The 14,339-nt window shown below is 45.3% G+C and overlaps 1 protein-coding gene across 1 annotated transcript in view; it reads right to left on the reverse strand.

The window, feature by feature from the left end:
• Positions 1 to 14,339, reverse strand: part of LOC126481746 (atrial natriuretic peptide receptor 1-like) — a 398,018-nt gene that overhangs the window by 374,474 nt on the left and 9,205 nt on the right. The window contains exon 4 of the mRNA XM_050105700.1: positions 427 to 522. Coding sequence (XP_049961657.1) covers positions 427 to 522 — 96 coding nt within the window. The remainder of the gene's footprint in view (positions 1 to 426; positions 523 to 14,339) is intronic.

A 14,339-nucleotide genomic window follows, 5' to 3' on the forward strand; every position in this document is an offset into this window, starting at 1 on the left:
GATGTTTTTTCGGCTGCAGCGATGTTGGAGATTTGATATTTTACTGGATTCCTGATGTTAACGGTACATTCGTGAAATGGTCATACGGGTAAGTACGTACTTCATCGCTACCTCGGAGATGCTGTGATACATCGCTCGTGTGCCGACTATAACACCACGTTCAGTCTCACTTAAATCTTGATAACCTGCCATTGCAGTAGCAGTAACCGACCTAACAACTGCGCCAGAGACTGGTTGTCTTATATAGGAGTTGCCGACCGCAGCGCCATAATCTGCCTGTTTGCATATATCTGTATTTGAATACGGATGCCTATACCAGTTTCTTTGGAGCTTCAGTGTACATGTTGGACCATCTTCAACAAACACAGGGTGCATCGAATAATGGCCTGCACAAAAAATCGGTGTCACTTTAAAATTTCCTCTTACTCACCTCGAACTGCTGTGTGACGGGATTCAAATCTTTCAGCACATATTCTGTGATGCGGTCTCCGTTCTCATCAATAGACACGTTGCCTGCGATTCCTGCAACACGAAACGAGTATCATCACCTAATGAACCATTCATTGCTCTTAATTACATCTTTGATGGGGAAAATTTTCTATTATTATTACCATATTTATAATGTACACTAACTGACAAATAAACTGGAGCACCCAAGAGTGGAGGAGGATAGTAAACGCAACTTCATAAGTTCACAGGGTGAATGGTGCAATTTAAGCGACAGAAAATTGGAGTCAAATATTCAGAGAACTTACCAGTATGAGCCCACGTGACGGTATTACGTAGCACCGCTTCCGGCCTGCATGCATGCAATGATTCTTTGGGAAGAGCGAAATAAAGCCGTTATATCCTCAAGCATGGCTAGCTGTCCACAATTCTTTTAACTGGTCTTTTGTAACATGGATACTGTTACTGGGACGAAGTTCGCGTTCGACCTGCTCGCACATATGTTCTGTCGTGGACGTACTTGGGAAATCTTGCTGGCTACGAGAGTACTTCAACATCAGGCAGACTGTTCATAGAGACACGTGTCATGTGTGAAGGAGCATTGTCCTGATGAAAAGCGTCACCACAGAACTGTTGCACGAGAGGTAAAAGATGAGGACACAGGACACCCGCGACGGACCGTTGTGCCATCAGGGATTCATCAACCAGTCTCACCTGTGATCTGGAGTCACACCCGATGGCTGCCCGCACCGTGGCGCTAGGTGTAACACAATTGTGCCTCTCCATAACATTGGAAGTATGGCGTCTCTCCCAGTATTACCGCTATACTCGTCAACAATGGTCATCCAAGGCGACTCGTCACTGAACAAAATTACGCCATTCATCAGCAGTCTGGTTTGTGGTCATGGCAACACGCCGGACGCAACCGTTTGTGTTGTAGTGTCAATGGCAGCTTAAGCATGGGACCTTAATTCCCTAGTGCGCCTCCTGCTAGCAGACCAATGGTGTCGTACGTCACACAATTTTTTAGGGAGTCAATGACTTGTCATCAGACGGCAGGCACTGATATGAAGGGGCTACGATGTCCTTGGTGCACCGTACGAATGTGATGATACTGCCTGTGTAATGCATTACGGCAGCCAATAAAAATAAGAACACGTCATTCAGAAAACTGGGAAGCATTTAAATACTGCACATAATCGCAAAAATTATGTCTTCACTTCGTAATTGAAATGTTGCAAGCCCTGTGCTGAGCGGTCATACGAGGTGTGGCTAGAAAAAGCCGGACTGATGCTGGAAAAAACATTTATTTACAATTATTTACAATTTCATGTTATCTCCTTCAATGTACTCTCCTTCTCGGTCTCTACACCGCTCCATACGAATTTTCCACTGTTCATAGCAATGCTGCAGATCATTTTCGGTAAGTCCATACATTACTTCCGTCGCTTTTTCTTTTACTGCTTCAACAGTCTCAAATCTAGTTCCTTTCAAAGCTGACTTGAGGGAAAAGAAAAAAGTCACAGGGGGCCAAATCAAGTGAGTAGGGTGGATGATCTAAGATGGGAATGTTGTGTTTTGCCAAAAACGTCTTCACTGACAACGCACTGTGAGCTGGGGCATTGTCTTGGTGAAGGATTCATGACTTTTTTCTCCACAAATCGTTCCGTTTTCTCCGTACTCGCTCACGTAGGGTAGCCAGGACGCTAATGTAGTAATGCTGATTCACTGTTTGTCCCTCTGGTACCCAATCAATGTGCACAATCCCTTTGATGTCAAAAAAAACATTCATCATTGCCTTGAATTTCGATTTTGACATTCGTGCTTTTTTTGTCGTGGAGAACCAGGAGTTTTCCAATGCATCGACTGGCGTTTAGTTTCGGGATAGTAAGTAAAAAACCACGATTCATCGCAAGTAATAACATTTTGTAAGAAGGTGGGATCACTTTCAATGTTTTCCAGGATGTCAGAACAAATCATTCTTCGGCGTTCCTTCTGTTCAGTTGTGAGACACTTTGGAACCATTTTTGAACACACTTTGTTCATGTTGAAACTTTCATGAAGAATCTGCCTAACACTTTCCTTGTCAACTCCTGTTAACTCAGACACTGCTCTGATTGTTAAACGGCGATCTTGTCGAACAAGTTTACCGATTTTTTCAATGTTTGCATCAGTTTTTGCTGACAATGGTCTGCCAGTGCGAGTGTCATCACTGGTGTCTTCGCGGCCATCTTTAAATCGTTTAAACCAGTCAAACACTTGTGTTCGCGATAAACAATCATCGCCGTACACTTGTTGTAACATTACAAACGTTTCACTTGCAGATTTTCCTAGTTTGAAACAAAATTTGATGTTAACACGCTGTTTTTTCTGTACACTCAACATTTTCCGACGCACAGACAAAACGTCAACTACTTAAAATAGACGCCACGGGCAGACTGAGTGCAGGAGGCAGATGAAACTCGAGCAGTAGGCGGAGCGAGAGTCACGTGACAGGCCACGCGACTTTCAGCCTTATTGCATTCGTTTTATTGTTTCACCAGTACTAGTCCGGTTTTTTTCTAGCCACACCTCGTACAATACACACGGAAGAAAACTACGTCATTTTGTTTTTGGCGAACAAAATACACGAATGTAACATGTTGTAATACGTCGCATTACTTTCCGTAAATACACTGACCTGCCCGGATAGTTGCACGCGTGGGCACGCTGCTCGTGAGATTCAGAGAATTGTGCTGGCCCCAATCGATCCGACTGAATCCGCTCCGTGGATTCATTACGAAGACTGAAATGCCGATCAGTGACGATGTCGTTCTTATGCGGTATCTCACGTTCGACTAGGTGAATATCGGCTGATATCAGCATCCCACTTCAGTTACACACATCAAAAAAGTTATGTATCTCCGTGGTTCCAAGAACTGAAGACAGACGTTGACCACGGATATTGTATCACAGACACAGTCCCTTTGACTGTTCAGAGATGTCACTAAATCCGCCCAAAGATGTAAACAACCATGCATGAGTAACGCCTATTAGACGGAGGAGGTCCGACAGTCGATCACTTCCAGTTAGTCCACCAGCAAGGAATTATACGGTCGTGTTTTCTGTAGTTCAACTATGCCTAGACGGTCAATACAGCGGTTCGTTCGCGTCCGCATTGTTACTTTGAGCCAGGAAGGTCTCTTAACAAGGGAACTGTCTCGGAGTGAACCAAAGAGATGTTGTTCGGATATGGAGGAGACACAGAGAGACAGGAACTGTCGATAACGTGCCTCGCTCAGGCCTCCCAAGGGCTACAACTGCATTGGATGACAGCTACCTAAGGATTATGGCTCGGAGGAACCCTCACAGCAACACCACCATGTTCAATAATGATTTTCGTGCAGACATAGGACGTCGTGTTAAACTGAAACTGTGCGCAATAGGTTGTATGATGTGCAACCTCACTCTGGACGTCCACGGCGAGGTCCATCTTTGCAACCACGACACCACGCAGTTCGGTACAGATGGGACCAACAACATGCCGAATGGACCGCTCAGGACTGGAATCAAGTTCTCTTCACCAATAAGTGTCGCATATTCCTTCAACCAGACAATCGTCGGAGACGTGTCTGGAGGCAACCCGGTGATGCTGAACGCCTCACACACACTGTCCATCGAGTGCAACTAGGTGGAGGTTCCCTGCTGTTGTGGCGTGGCATTATGTGGGGCCGACGTACGCTGCTGATGGTCATGGAAGGCGCCGTAACGGCTGTACGGTACGTGAATTCCATCCTCCGACCGCCAGTGCTACCATATCGGCAGCATATTGGCGAGGCATTCGTCTTCATGGACAACAATTCTCGCCCACGTAGTGCACATCTTGTGATCGACTACCTTCAGTATAAGGACATCGCTCGACTAGAGTGGCCAGCATGTTCTGCAGACATGAACCCTATCGGACATGCCTGGGTTAGATTGAAAAGGGCTGTTTATGGACGACGTGACCCACCAACCACTCTGAGCCATCTACGCCGAAACGGCGTTGAGGATTGGGACAATGTGGACCAACAGTGCCTTGATGAAGCTCTGGATATTATGCCACGAAGAGTTCAGGCATGCATCAATGCTAGAGGACGTGCTACTGGGTATTAGCGGTACCGGTGTGTACAGCAATCTGGACCACCGTCTCTGAAGGTCTCATTGTATGGTGGTACTACACGCAATGTGTGGTTTTCGTGGATCAATGCCAGAGGACGTGTTACTGGGTATCAGAGGTACCGGTGTGTACAGCAGTCTGGACCACTACCTCTGAAGATTTCGTTGTATGGTGGTACTACACGCAATGTGTGTTTTTCATGAGCAATAAAAAGGGAGAAAATTATATTTATGCTGATCTCTATTCCAGTTTTCTGTACAGGTTCCGGAACTCTCGGAACGGAGGTGATGGGAAACTTATTTTGATGTGTGTGTGTGATTCTCAATCATTTTTAGAACTCTCGAAATCGATCTCACTCTCTCAAACGGGATAATGCTAGACGCAGACAGATGGGATACACCAATTGTGTCCCGCCCCCGGGAGGAGTGGCCGGGTGGGGGGTGGAGGGGCAGGGAGGGTGGGAGGGAGGAAGGGAAGTGACAGGAAGGACATCCGGCCACCGACAGTCACTAACATTGCTAACTCCAGATTAACACGCCAACCACGTGAACACGCAGCAGAAGTCCAGGAAAAATAAGAAGAAATAAAAGATTTTCCGTACATGAACTAATGAGCGATAACATGTCTAGTGCCTGCCGCCAGACGTAATTCTGCCTGGTGCCGTTGTGGGCACATGAGTTGGTAACGAAAGTATATAAACACAGCAGAGACGATTGTGCAAGCATTCTAGTGACGGTACCAGCTGCAAAGCAGCTTTGACAAATTGTTATGGGCCAGTGAACCGAGTAATGAACATTTCTGTAATGGCAAGCCTGGAAGGCACATGCTACTGCTCTGAGTAATCTAATACAACGAGATGAATTGGAGCGGAGCTAGCACCTAAGAACAACACACCAGAATACGGTCATCGACCTCCGCCAGTCGTCACCCCTGTCTGCTCAGCAACCCTCAGCAGCAGTAAGATGATTCCGTGTCAGTGCCCTGGGATTCGTGCTTATCGCTAGTGACGACTTTCGTCTTCTCAGTGTAAGATTTATTTTACACCGTTCTGTATTTAAGCGTAGGTGGTTATCCATCGTGTGGATCCCATGCAGAGGAATAGTAAACCGAGCACGAGCTTTCCTCGCAATCTTTTCTGCTTCCCCTCTGTGACAGTAAGTACTCATTCGTGCGACATTGCTAGCTATTGGTGTTCAGTTGGTGCAATGTGCGCAGGAAAAGTTCGATTAATCTTCTCAGATAATAGAGGAAACAAGAGTTACAAGGAAAATACCTTTACTGGCCTTCAAAGTGATCACAATTAGCAACAACAGTCTTCTGATATCGGTTGCAAGGCTTTTGTGAACTATCAGCAAACACTTCTTGCGGCCTGTCTCGAAACACCATGGTCATGCGTTGTTGGATACACGCATCATTACAGGCGATGAGACTGTTGGATGCACGCATCATTGCAGGCGATGGGACCGGTTGCTGCCACTATGATTCGGAGCCCAATCAACAGTCAGTGGCATGGTTTTATCGCCCTTCCCGCCTTCCTCGGGTAGAAATTCATGATGCATCTACATCTACATCTACATCCATACTCCGCAAGCCACCTGACGGTGTGTGGCGGAGGGTACCCTAAGTACCTCTATAGGCTCTCCCTTCCAATCCACTCTCGTATTGTTGGTGGAAGGAAAGATTGTCGGTATGCCTCTGTGTGGGCTCTAATGTCTCTGATTTTATCCTCATGGTCTCTTCGCGAGATATACGTAGGGGGGAGCAATATACTGCTTGCCCCTCGGTGAAGGTATGTTCTCGAAACTTCAACAAAAGTCCGTACCGAGCTACTGAGCGTCTCTCTTGGAGAGTTTTCCACTGGAGTTTATCTACCATCTCCGTAACGCTTTCGCGATTACTAAATGATCCCGTAACGAAGCGCGCTGCTCTCCGTTGGAACTTCTCTATCTCCTCTATCAACCCTATCTGGTACGGATCCCACACCAGCGAGCAGTATTCAAGAATTGGGCAAGCCTTTGCTGCCGACAAATGCTATCAACGTCTTAACCTTGGATTTTATCAGCCGACTTTTTTTTTGGGAGGTGCAGAAGACGATGAATACCACGCCTTTGACTGTCGCTTGTGCTCCGGATCGTAATGGTAACAAACAGGTCTCATCTCCTGTAACGATGCGGATATCAGCAACGCGTGACCACGATGCTTCGAGGGATCACCTAGCGAGGTGACGCACTGGCCAGTACACTGGACACGCATTCCAGAGGACGATGGTTCAAATCCACGTCTAGACACCTTGATTTAGGCAATCCGTGATTTTCCTAGATCGCTTCAGGCAAATGCTGCAATGGTTCCTCTGAAGGGGCACCGCCGATTTCCTTCCCCATCCTTCCCCAATCCGAACTCCGTCTCTAATGACCTCGTTGTGGACGGACGTTAAAACTGATCTCCACCTCCTCCTCGAGAGATTCCATAAGAGGAGTTTGCTGCCAATTTCCAACAGGTTTACAAATGGTATGGGAAGTATATTGTAGCGAATGGCAATTGCTTTGAAGGCTAGTAAAAGTATTTTCTTTGTAACTCTTATTTCCGTTATTTTCTGAGATCGTTAACCGCACTTTTCAGTCGAACCTTGTACATAACATTACAATTACTACCAACGTAGAAATATTTAAAATAGGCCAATCCTGTAGCCAGTTCGCTATTTTGTGAATTAACGAAACGAGTTTAGGTGTGATTCTACCAAAATTTTTATGTTTATTATGAAAAAATCGTTCTCCGGATCTAAATCCTGCTGTTTGTTGACACAAATAGGTTACAGGAAAGCTGACACGTATAGATATACCTCATTAAATTCTTGTGAGTTATTAACGCTGCCCCATATGTTGTCGTTGCAGATAATCGGACTGCGTGACACAGAATCGTATGAAATATTACATGTAGTGCGCGTGTTAGAATTTACGTACAATTAATTTAATTAACATTTATGTTCGAACTAATGACCGGCGTAATTCTCGCCCTCTTATAAAATGCTAGCCGATGGCATTTAGCGCATAATATTTGAATGCGTCCTCCATTCTATCCCCACTGCTTGCCTCCTACCCTTTCACTTCCGCAACCAGCGCTACAGCTCTACGTTCCAGTATTACGCCTGTAAGATCAACATTTACTTTTCTAAAACACTATCCTTATTCCACAAATCAAACCATAATTTTTACGCCATTCTACGTCGTTTCCGGCATTTCTGCATCCAGTCAATTCACTGAATATAGAGAACTCAGGTGTGCATTACTGTTTCCACTGTTACAAGCTTTAAGTGGGAAGCATAGAACTTGAGCTATAGAGCACAACTCAATTTAGACTGTTCATTAAAAGTACACAGCATGGACCGAGCGAGGTGACACAGTGGTTACAACACTGGACTCGCATTCGGGAGGACGACGGTTCAAGCCCGCGCCAGGCCATCCTGATTTAGGTTTCCCGTGATTTCCCTAAATCGCTTCAGGCAAACGCCGGGATGGTTCCTTTGAAAGAGCACTGCCGATATCCTCCCCCTACCTCCCTAATGCGATGGGGCCGATGACCTCGTTGATTGGTCCCCTCCCGTCGCCCAGATCAACCAACCAACCTACACTGCCCGACAAAAAAACTGAAACATCTAGAGGACATGGCGGATATCGATGTAACTTAGTACATATGCACACCATCGTAGGGCGTGTAAATGATTAGAGTGGGGCGATTTCTGTTCACTTTTAGAGTTGTTGCCAGGCCTCGTAGAGTACGCAAGGGGCCTGAAGAGCTTCAGATGTTGAGTGATCAGTCCGAAGGACACGGAGATGCCACCTGCACATGTGAGACAATGTTATCAGTACTCGGTAGAGTTTCAGATGGGCTTTATTTTGGGTCTCTATTTGGCCGGGTGATAGAATCACGCAATATTCAGATTTTTGGGGCATTCGGATTTGACAGTGACCCGATTCTGAACTGCGTAGGACCGTGAGGGCAGTCACACTCGTTGACAAGTTTCGGTCGACCATGTCTAACAACCACAAGCGACGATCGCTGTACTTAGCACCATACACACCGTAACGCCTTCACACCTGCGATTGCCATCCGAGAACAAATAATGAATTCCCTGCGACATTCTGCGTCAACCCATACCACTGGTCGGAGATTAGCGGCAGCCGAACTAGGAGATGACTGTCCCTAGGGTAGGCTACCGCAGCAAAGCCGGCTGTGTTTTAAGTTGTGCCCTACAAGAAAGCAAGGCCTTCTGATGAATGGCGTCATATTGTGTTCAGCAATGAATCGCGCTTCTGCGCTACTCCTGATGATTTTGGAGTGGCACAGCGGTGTCAGTCTTGACGTCATGGTGCGGGGAGCGGGGGCCACTGGGAATACGGGCCCCACAACGAATCTGTGACGTCACACTAGCCTTACCCGACATATATCGCAAACGCTCGGCCACGACTAGATCCAGCCGGGAAATATGTGTGTAAATGAAAACACACCCAAACAAAGTCCTTAACTTTGTCATATACCGGGTGATCAAAAAGTCAGTATAAATTTGAAAACTTAATAAAGCACGGAATAATGTTGACACCATGAATTCAGCAGGGTCACCCATAAATCCGTAAGAGTACGACGGGTTGGAGATCTCTTCTGAAAGGTACGTTCCAGGGCATTCCAGATGTGCTCAGTAATGTTCATGTCTGTGGAGTTTGATGGCTAGCGGAAGGGTATAAACTCAGAAGAGTGTTCCTATAGCCACTTCGTAGCAATTCTGGACCTGTGGGGTGTCGCATTGTCCCGCTGGAATTTCCCAAGTCCGTCGGAATGCACAAAGGACATGAACAGATGCAGATGATCAGACAGGATGCTTACGTATGTGTCACTTGTCCGAGTCGTATGTAAACGTACCAGGGGTCCCATATCACTCCAACTACACACGCCCGACGCTATTACAGAGCATCCACCAGCTTGAACAGCCGCTGCTGAAATGCAGGGTCCATGGATTCATGAGGTTGCCTCCATACCCACACGTCCATTCGCTCAAAATAAGTTGAAACAAGATTCATCAAACCAGACAACATGTTTACATTATTCACCAGTACAATGTCCGAGTTGATGGGCCCAAGCGAGGCGTAAAGCTTTGTGTAGTGCGGTCACCAAGGTACACGAGTGGGCCTTCGGCTCCTATAGCCCATGTCGATGATGTTTCGTTGAATGGTTCGCACGCTGACACTTGTTGATAGTCCAGCATTGAAATCTCCGGCAATTTGCGGAAGGGTTCCACTTCTGTCACGTTCTCTTTAGTCGTCACTGGTCCCGATCTTGCAGGATCTTTTTCCGACAGCAGCGATGCCGGAGATCTGATTTTTTACTGATTCCTGATATTCACAGTACACTCGTGAAATGGTCGTGCGGGAAAATCCCCACTCCATCGCTAGCTCGGAGATGATGTTTCCCATCGCTTGTGCGCCGAGTATAATACCACGTTCAAACTCATTTAAATGTTGCTAACCTACCATTGTAGCAGCAGTAACCGATCTACCAACAGCGACAGACCCTTGTTGCCTTTATAGGCGTTGCCGACCGCAGCGCCGTGTTCTGCCTGTTCAAATATCCCTGTATTTGAATGCGCATGCCTACACCAGTTTGTTTGGTGGTTCAATGTATTTGGACCTCTAGACACCATGAAATCCTAGTTTCTCTTTCTAGGAGCCTTTTGCTTCTAAAGAGTAAAAAATTCTTCACGTCCATATACTCGTAATCTTGAAGGGAGATGTTAACTATAGGTGTAGAGGGCCTCGAGGATTCGCCTAAGTGACTGCACAGTAAAGAAAGGATTTCCTCCAACTATTTATTTATCCCTGCAAGACCAATGGGGAATGAACAATCAGAGAGTCTTGTCGACGCTGAAAATATGTCTTTGGAAGCCTCTAAATGTGGTAAAGAGACGTGTACAATTTTCTATAAAGCCTTAGTTCAGCGCATTGATCAGCTGTTAGTCAGCCATGTAATGAAGAAAGGTCCGATCGGTCGTGTGGCCATTAGAGACAGAGAATTTTCTCAGACGGGCAAGGAAGGTGAAGGAAATACACCTCAAATAAACCACACCGGTGTTCCCGGAAATTATCTGAGATACTACAGTCACCTCTGCAGGAAACCAGAGATGCAGAATTGCTTTCATTTCCTCCGTTTCCTCCAGTGAACATCCTTTTAGTTCTCTTGATAAGCCTGGTATGCCTAAATAGATAGGATGAATTACAGGTCCAGGCTACGCTATACGTATTGGTATCTGCAAACGTACTTAGAATAAAAGTAAGTGCGTTGAATGAGGAGACTTATATTGTAAATCAGTCTTACAACATTCTATAAAACGAACACTAATAATCGGTGTTCAAATCTAAGAAACAGCAGACGGTAAAATCTAACTCAAAACTATGTGACACGGGTTACTGAGACACTATCCTTTATCCATCTTCAGTATCTAAACACATGCAAAGAATACACGGAAATGAATAAATATGAAATTGTAGCATATATTAACATGGAAAACTGACGTCTTGTCTGTGAGATTTGCATCAGCAAGGTTAACAGAACAAATATACTCAAGCATATCACACTTATGAACAAACAACGCTTCGTTTTTGAGATGATCGAAAGAACATGTTGGCCTGGCAGGCAAATACCATTTTTAGGTCAGACATGCACATATTTGTAGACTTGTTAGTTCCTCTTTATGTAAAAGTACGTTGTCCGAAGATTCGTCAGCGAGTAGAGTCTGAAATCCGATTATAAAGGGTCTACCAAATATTTGTTTAAGGCCGCTGTAGCTTCTGCAGTGTACTCAAAATGATTGCCATTCTGAAATCTTGCTTTTTGTATCACCGAGTGATAATCAAATAGTGTGAATCTTAAGAAAACTGTGAATCAATATATCTGGATAGATATTTCTGAAGAAAGATGATTATTTATCATCCAGACCTATTCCCTCGTATAATACATCCACACAACAGGTACGTCAGTTTTATATGTTAAGCCTCACACATTTTAGCATTTCATCTCCATCATATTCAGTTTCAGGGATAAGCTTTTAAGGCTGTTCCACCTTCGTGAGTTAGTGTTACTCATGTTTGGAACTACCAATAATACTTTTTCTACACTGTCTGAAAAAAAAAAATCGCAACACCAAAAAATAATTCATGTTGAGCAATGGAATTTCTGGAATACATTTGTCTAGGTAACATATTCAAGTGACTGACACTGCAAGATCGCAGGTGAATGCGAGCCCCAGATAAGCCACTGCAAAGGTAAAATGCTGGTACAATAATAACTGGTGTAATCGCCTGTATGTTCAGTGCAAGCATGCAAATGTGAATCCACAGTGTTGTACAGGTGCCGAATGTCAGTTTGTGGGATAGAGGTTCACGCCCGTTGCGCTTTGGCTGTCAATACACGAATATTTAATCCTATTTGTGTAATTGTCACCCTATGGTGTCCCATACGTGCTATATTGGAAACAAATAAGATGATCAAGCAGGTCATGGCAATATGTCGATATTCTGTGGATCATGTTGTGTTACATCAGTGGTGTGTGCGCGATAGCTATCCTGTTGTAAAATACCCTGTTCATGATTGGCAGCACAACAGCTCGAATCACCAGACTGGCATACAGAGTTGCAGTCGCGGTGCGTGGGAGAACCATGACAGTGCTCCTGCCGTCATACGAAATCGCACCGCTGACCATAACTGCAGGTGTAGGTCCAGTGGGTGTGGCAACCAGACAGGTTGGTTACTGGTCCTCAGCTGGTCTCCATCTAACCAACGCACGGCCATCACTGGCACCGATGCAGAGCAAGATTTCATTAGGATACACAACAGACCTCCACCTTGCCCTCGAATGAGACCTCGTTTGAAACAACTGACGTCGCAAATGGTGGTGGTTTGGTATCATTGGAATGCACGCTGCAGTTCGTCTGGCTCGGAGTCGTCCTTGAAGCGACCGATTTGTGACAGTTCGTTAAGTCACCATGGTGCCAACATCTGCTCAGGTTGCCGCTGAAGATGCAGTACGTTGCGCCGCAGCCATATGCCGAACTCGATGGTCTCCCCTGTCGAGGACGTCCGTAGGCCGTTTTCCTTGTAACCGTACATTCTCGATGTCACCGATGCTAGTAATCATGTACAGTGCCTACATTTCTACAAGTCTTCCCTCAATAAAGCAGAAGAAATATCGAACGTCTCCGAGCTCGATTACACGACCTCGTTGCACCTTTTTTTTTTACATCTCTTTGTACAGTGCAACGCAAAACTATTAATTTAGCAAGATTTTTATCTCCATCTTGGTCTTGTATAATAATTGCTTAGTTACTAACACACTTTAACCTTCTAAATTGTTCTTATTATTTCGACCCCACTAAACTGGCTCCCTCGTTCGGCAACGCAGGCTGTGCCTCCCTCGGGCCAAGGCAAAGGGGAGTGTTTTGGCTGGTGGGCGGAAGACCGTCTTCACCTGATGTTTCAGGAGAATTCGTTCTATCTTCCCGGATAACGCGCCATAAAAAAAAAAAAAAAAAAAAAACACGGGCACTGCTTGTTAATGTGGACAACGGAAATCCGTTGTCTATCAGATACTCTGTAAATATGGTGAGACATACATAGGTCGGAAGGCAACACCAAAGGCATCCTAGAACGCAGCAGCTTCAAAAATCCGGCAGTAACACAACACTGCCCGAAGTAATTACATGGAATGGTTATGACCACAACAAGGTTCTGAAACAGAGTAAAACTTCTGGTTCTGCGTCATTAACAAATCTATTACGATTCGAGTAAGCGAACCGCCCATTAATCTTGATAATCATGAGTTATGCATTATAGTGCTCAAAAACAGAAATGGGAGATCAGACATCGAAGTGACGTAGGGGAACGTGGAGGAACAGCAAGCAGAGGTGTGGCCCACACGTAAGTCGGAGCACTGTGTCGGCGGGAGCAGTGGGGGAAGAGATACAGGGCGCGGACGGCCGATAGAGCGGCCGATCAGGGGGAGAGGGGGAGGAGATAAAAGCGCGGCGCCGCCCCTCCACCCTCCCCCATCAGTAAGGTCATCCGTGAACTATTTCAACTTTGAAAATACTTGTAAGATGTAAAATGCAAGATGTGAGATGCATGCAATAGATAACAGGAGGAGGTGGACTATTCATACATCAATTAGCAAGTAGCGTAATAGCATGGAGGTGAACTACTGGAGGATCAATTACGCGTTTTTCGCTTTTTGCCTTGTGTATGCGAAATTTTCCAGTGGATGTCAAACAGTTTGAGGAGATTGTAACAGGTACATGGCGTAAATTTCACAGTTGTATCGATTTCCCTTCACCTGACTCAATCAGTACATCTAGAAGGCTGTAATGTAATGTACTCAGTTTTATTAATCGTCATTGACTGTTCCCTGTCTTCGTAACAATAACAAATTAGCTGCTTCGTTATTAAGAAGCAATTCTAGTTTTGTCACAATTTCGTCTGCTATAACTGTCAGAATTGCGGCTTAGGATGCAGTTCTTGTATACACAGAAACATAGAGCTGATGAACGTATTAGAGAGATTGCGCTTTAAGATAAGAAATGTCACTCAAAATATCTTGAGAAAAATAAACTTACAGCGCCTCTGCAGCCGAAAGGTCAAGTGAACATCTGATAAAGGAGAGAAGGCAGGCAGAAAACAAGAAACCAGAAGAGAAGCATTGAACGGAAAATGGACC

The sequence above is a fragment of the Schistocerca serialis genome, chromosome 5 (assembly GCF_023864345.2).
Source record: "Schistocerca serialis cubense isolate TAMUIC-IGC-003099 chromosome 5, iqSchSeri2.2, whole genome shotgun sequence".
In the NCBI taxonomy this organism is placed as follows: Eukaryota; Metazoa; Arthropoda; class Insecta; order Orthoptera; family Acrididae; genus Schistocerca; species Schistocerca serialis.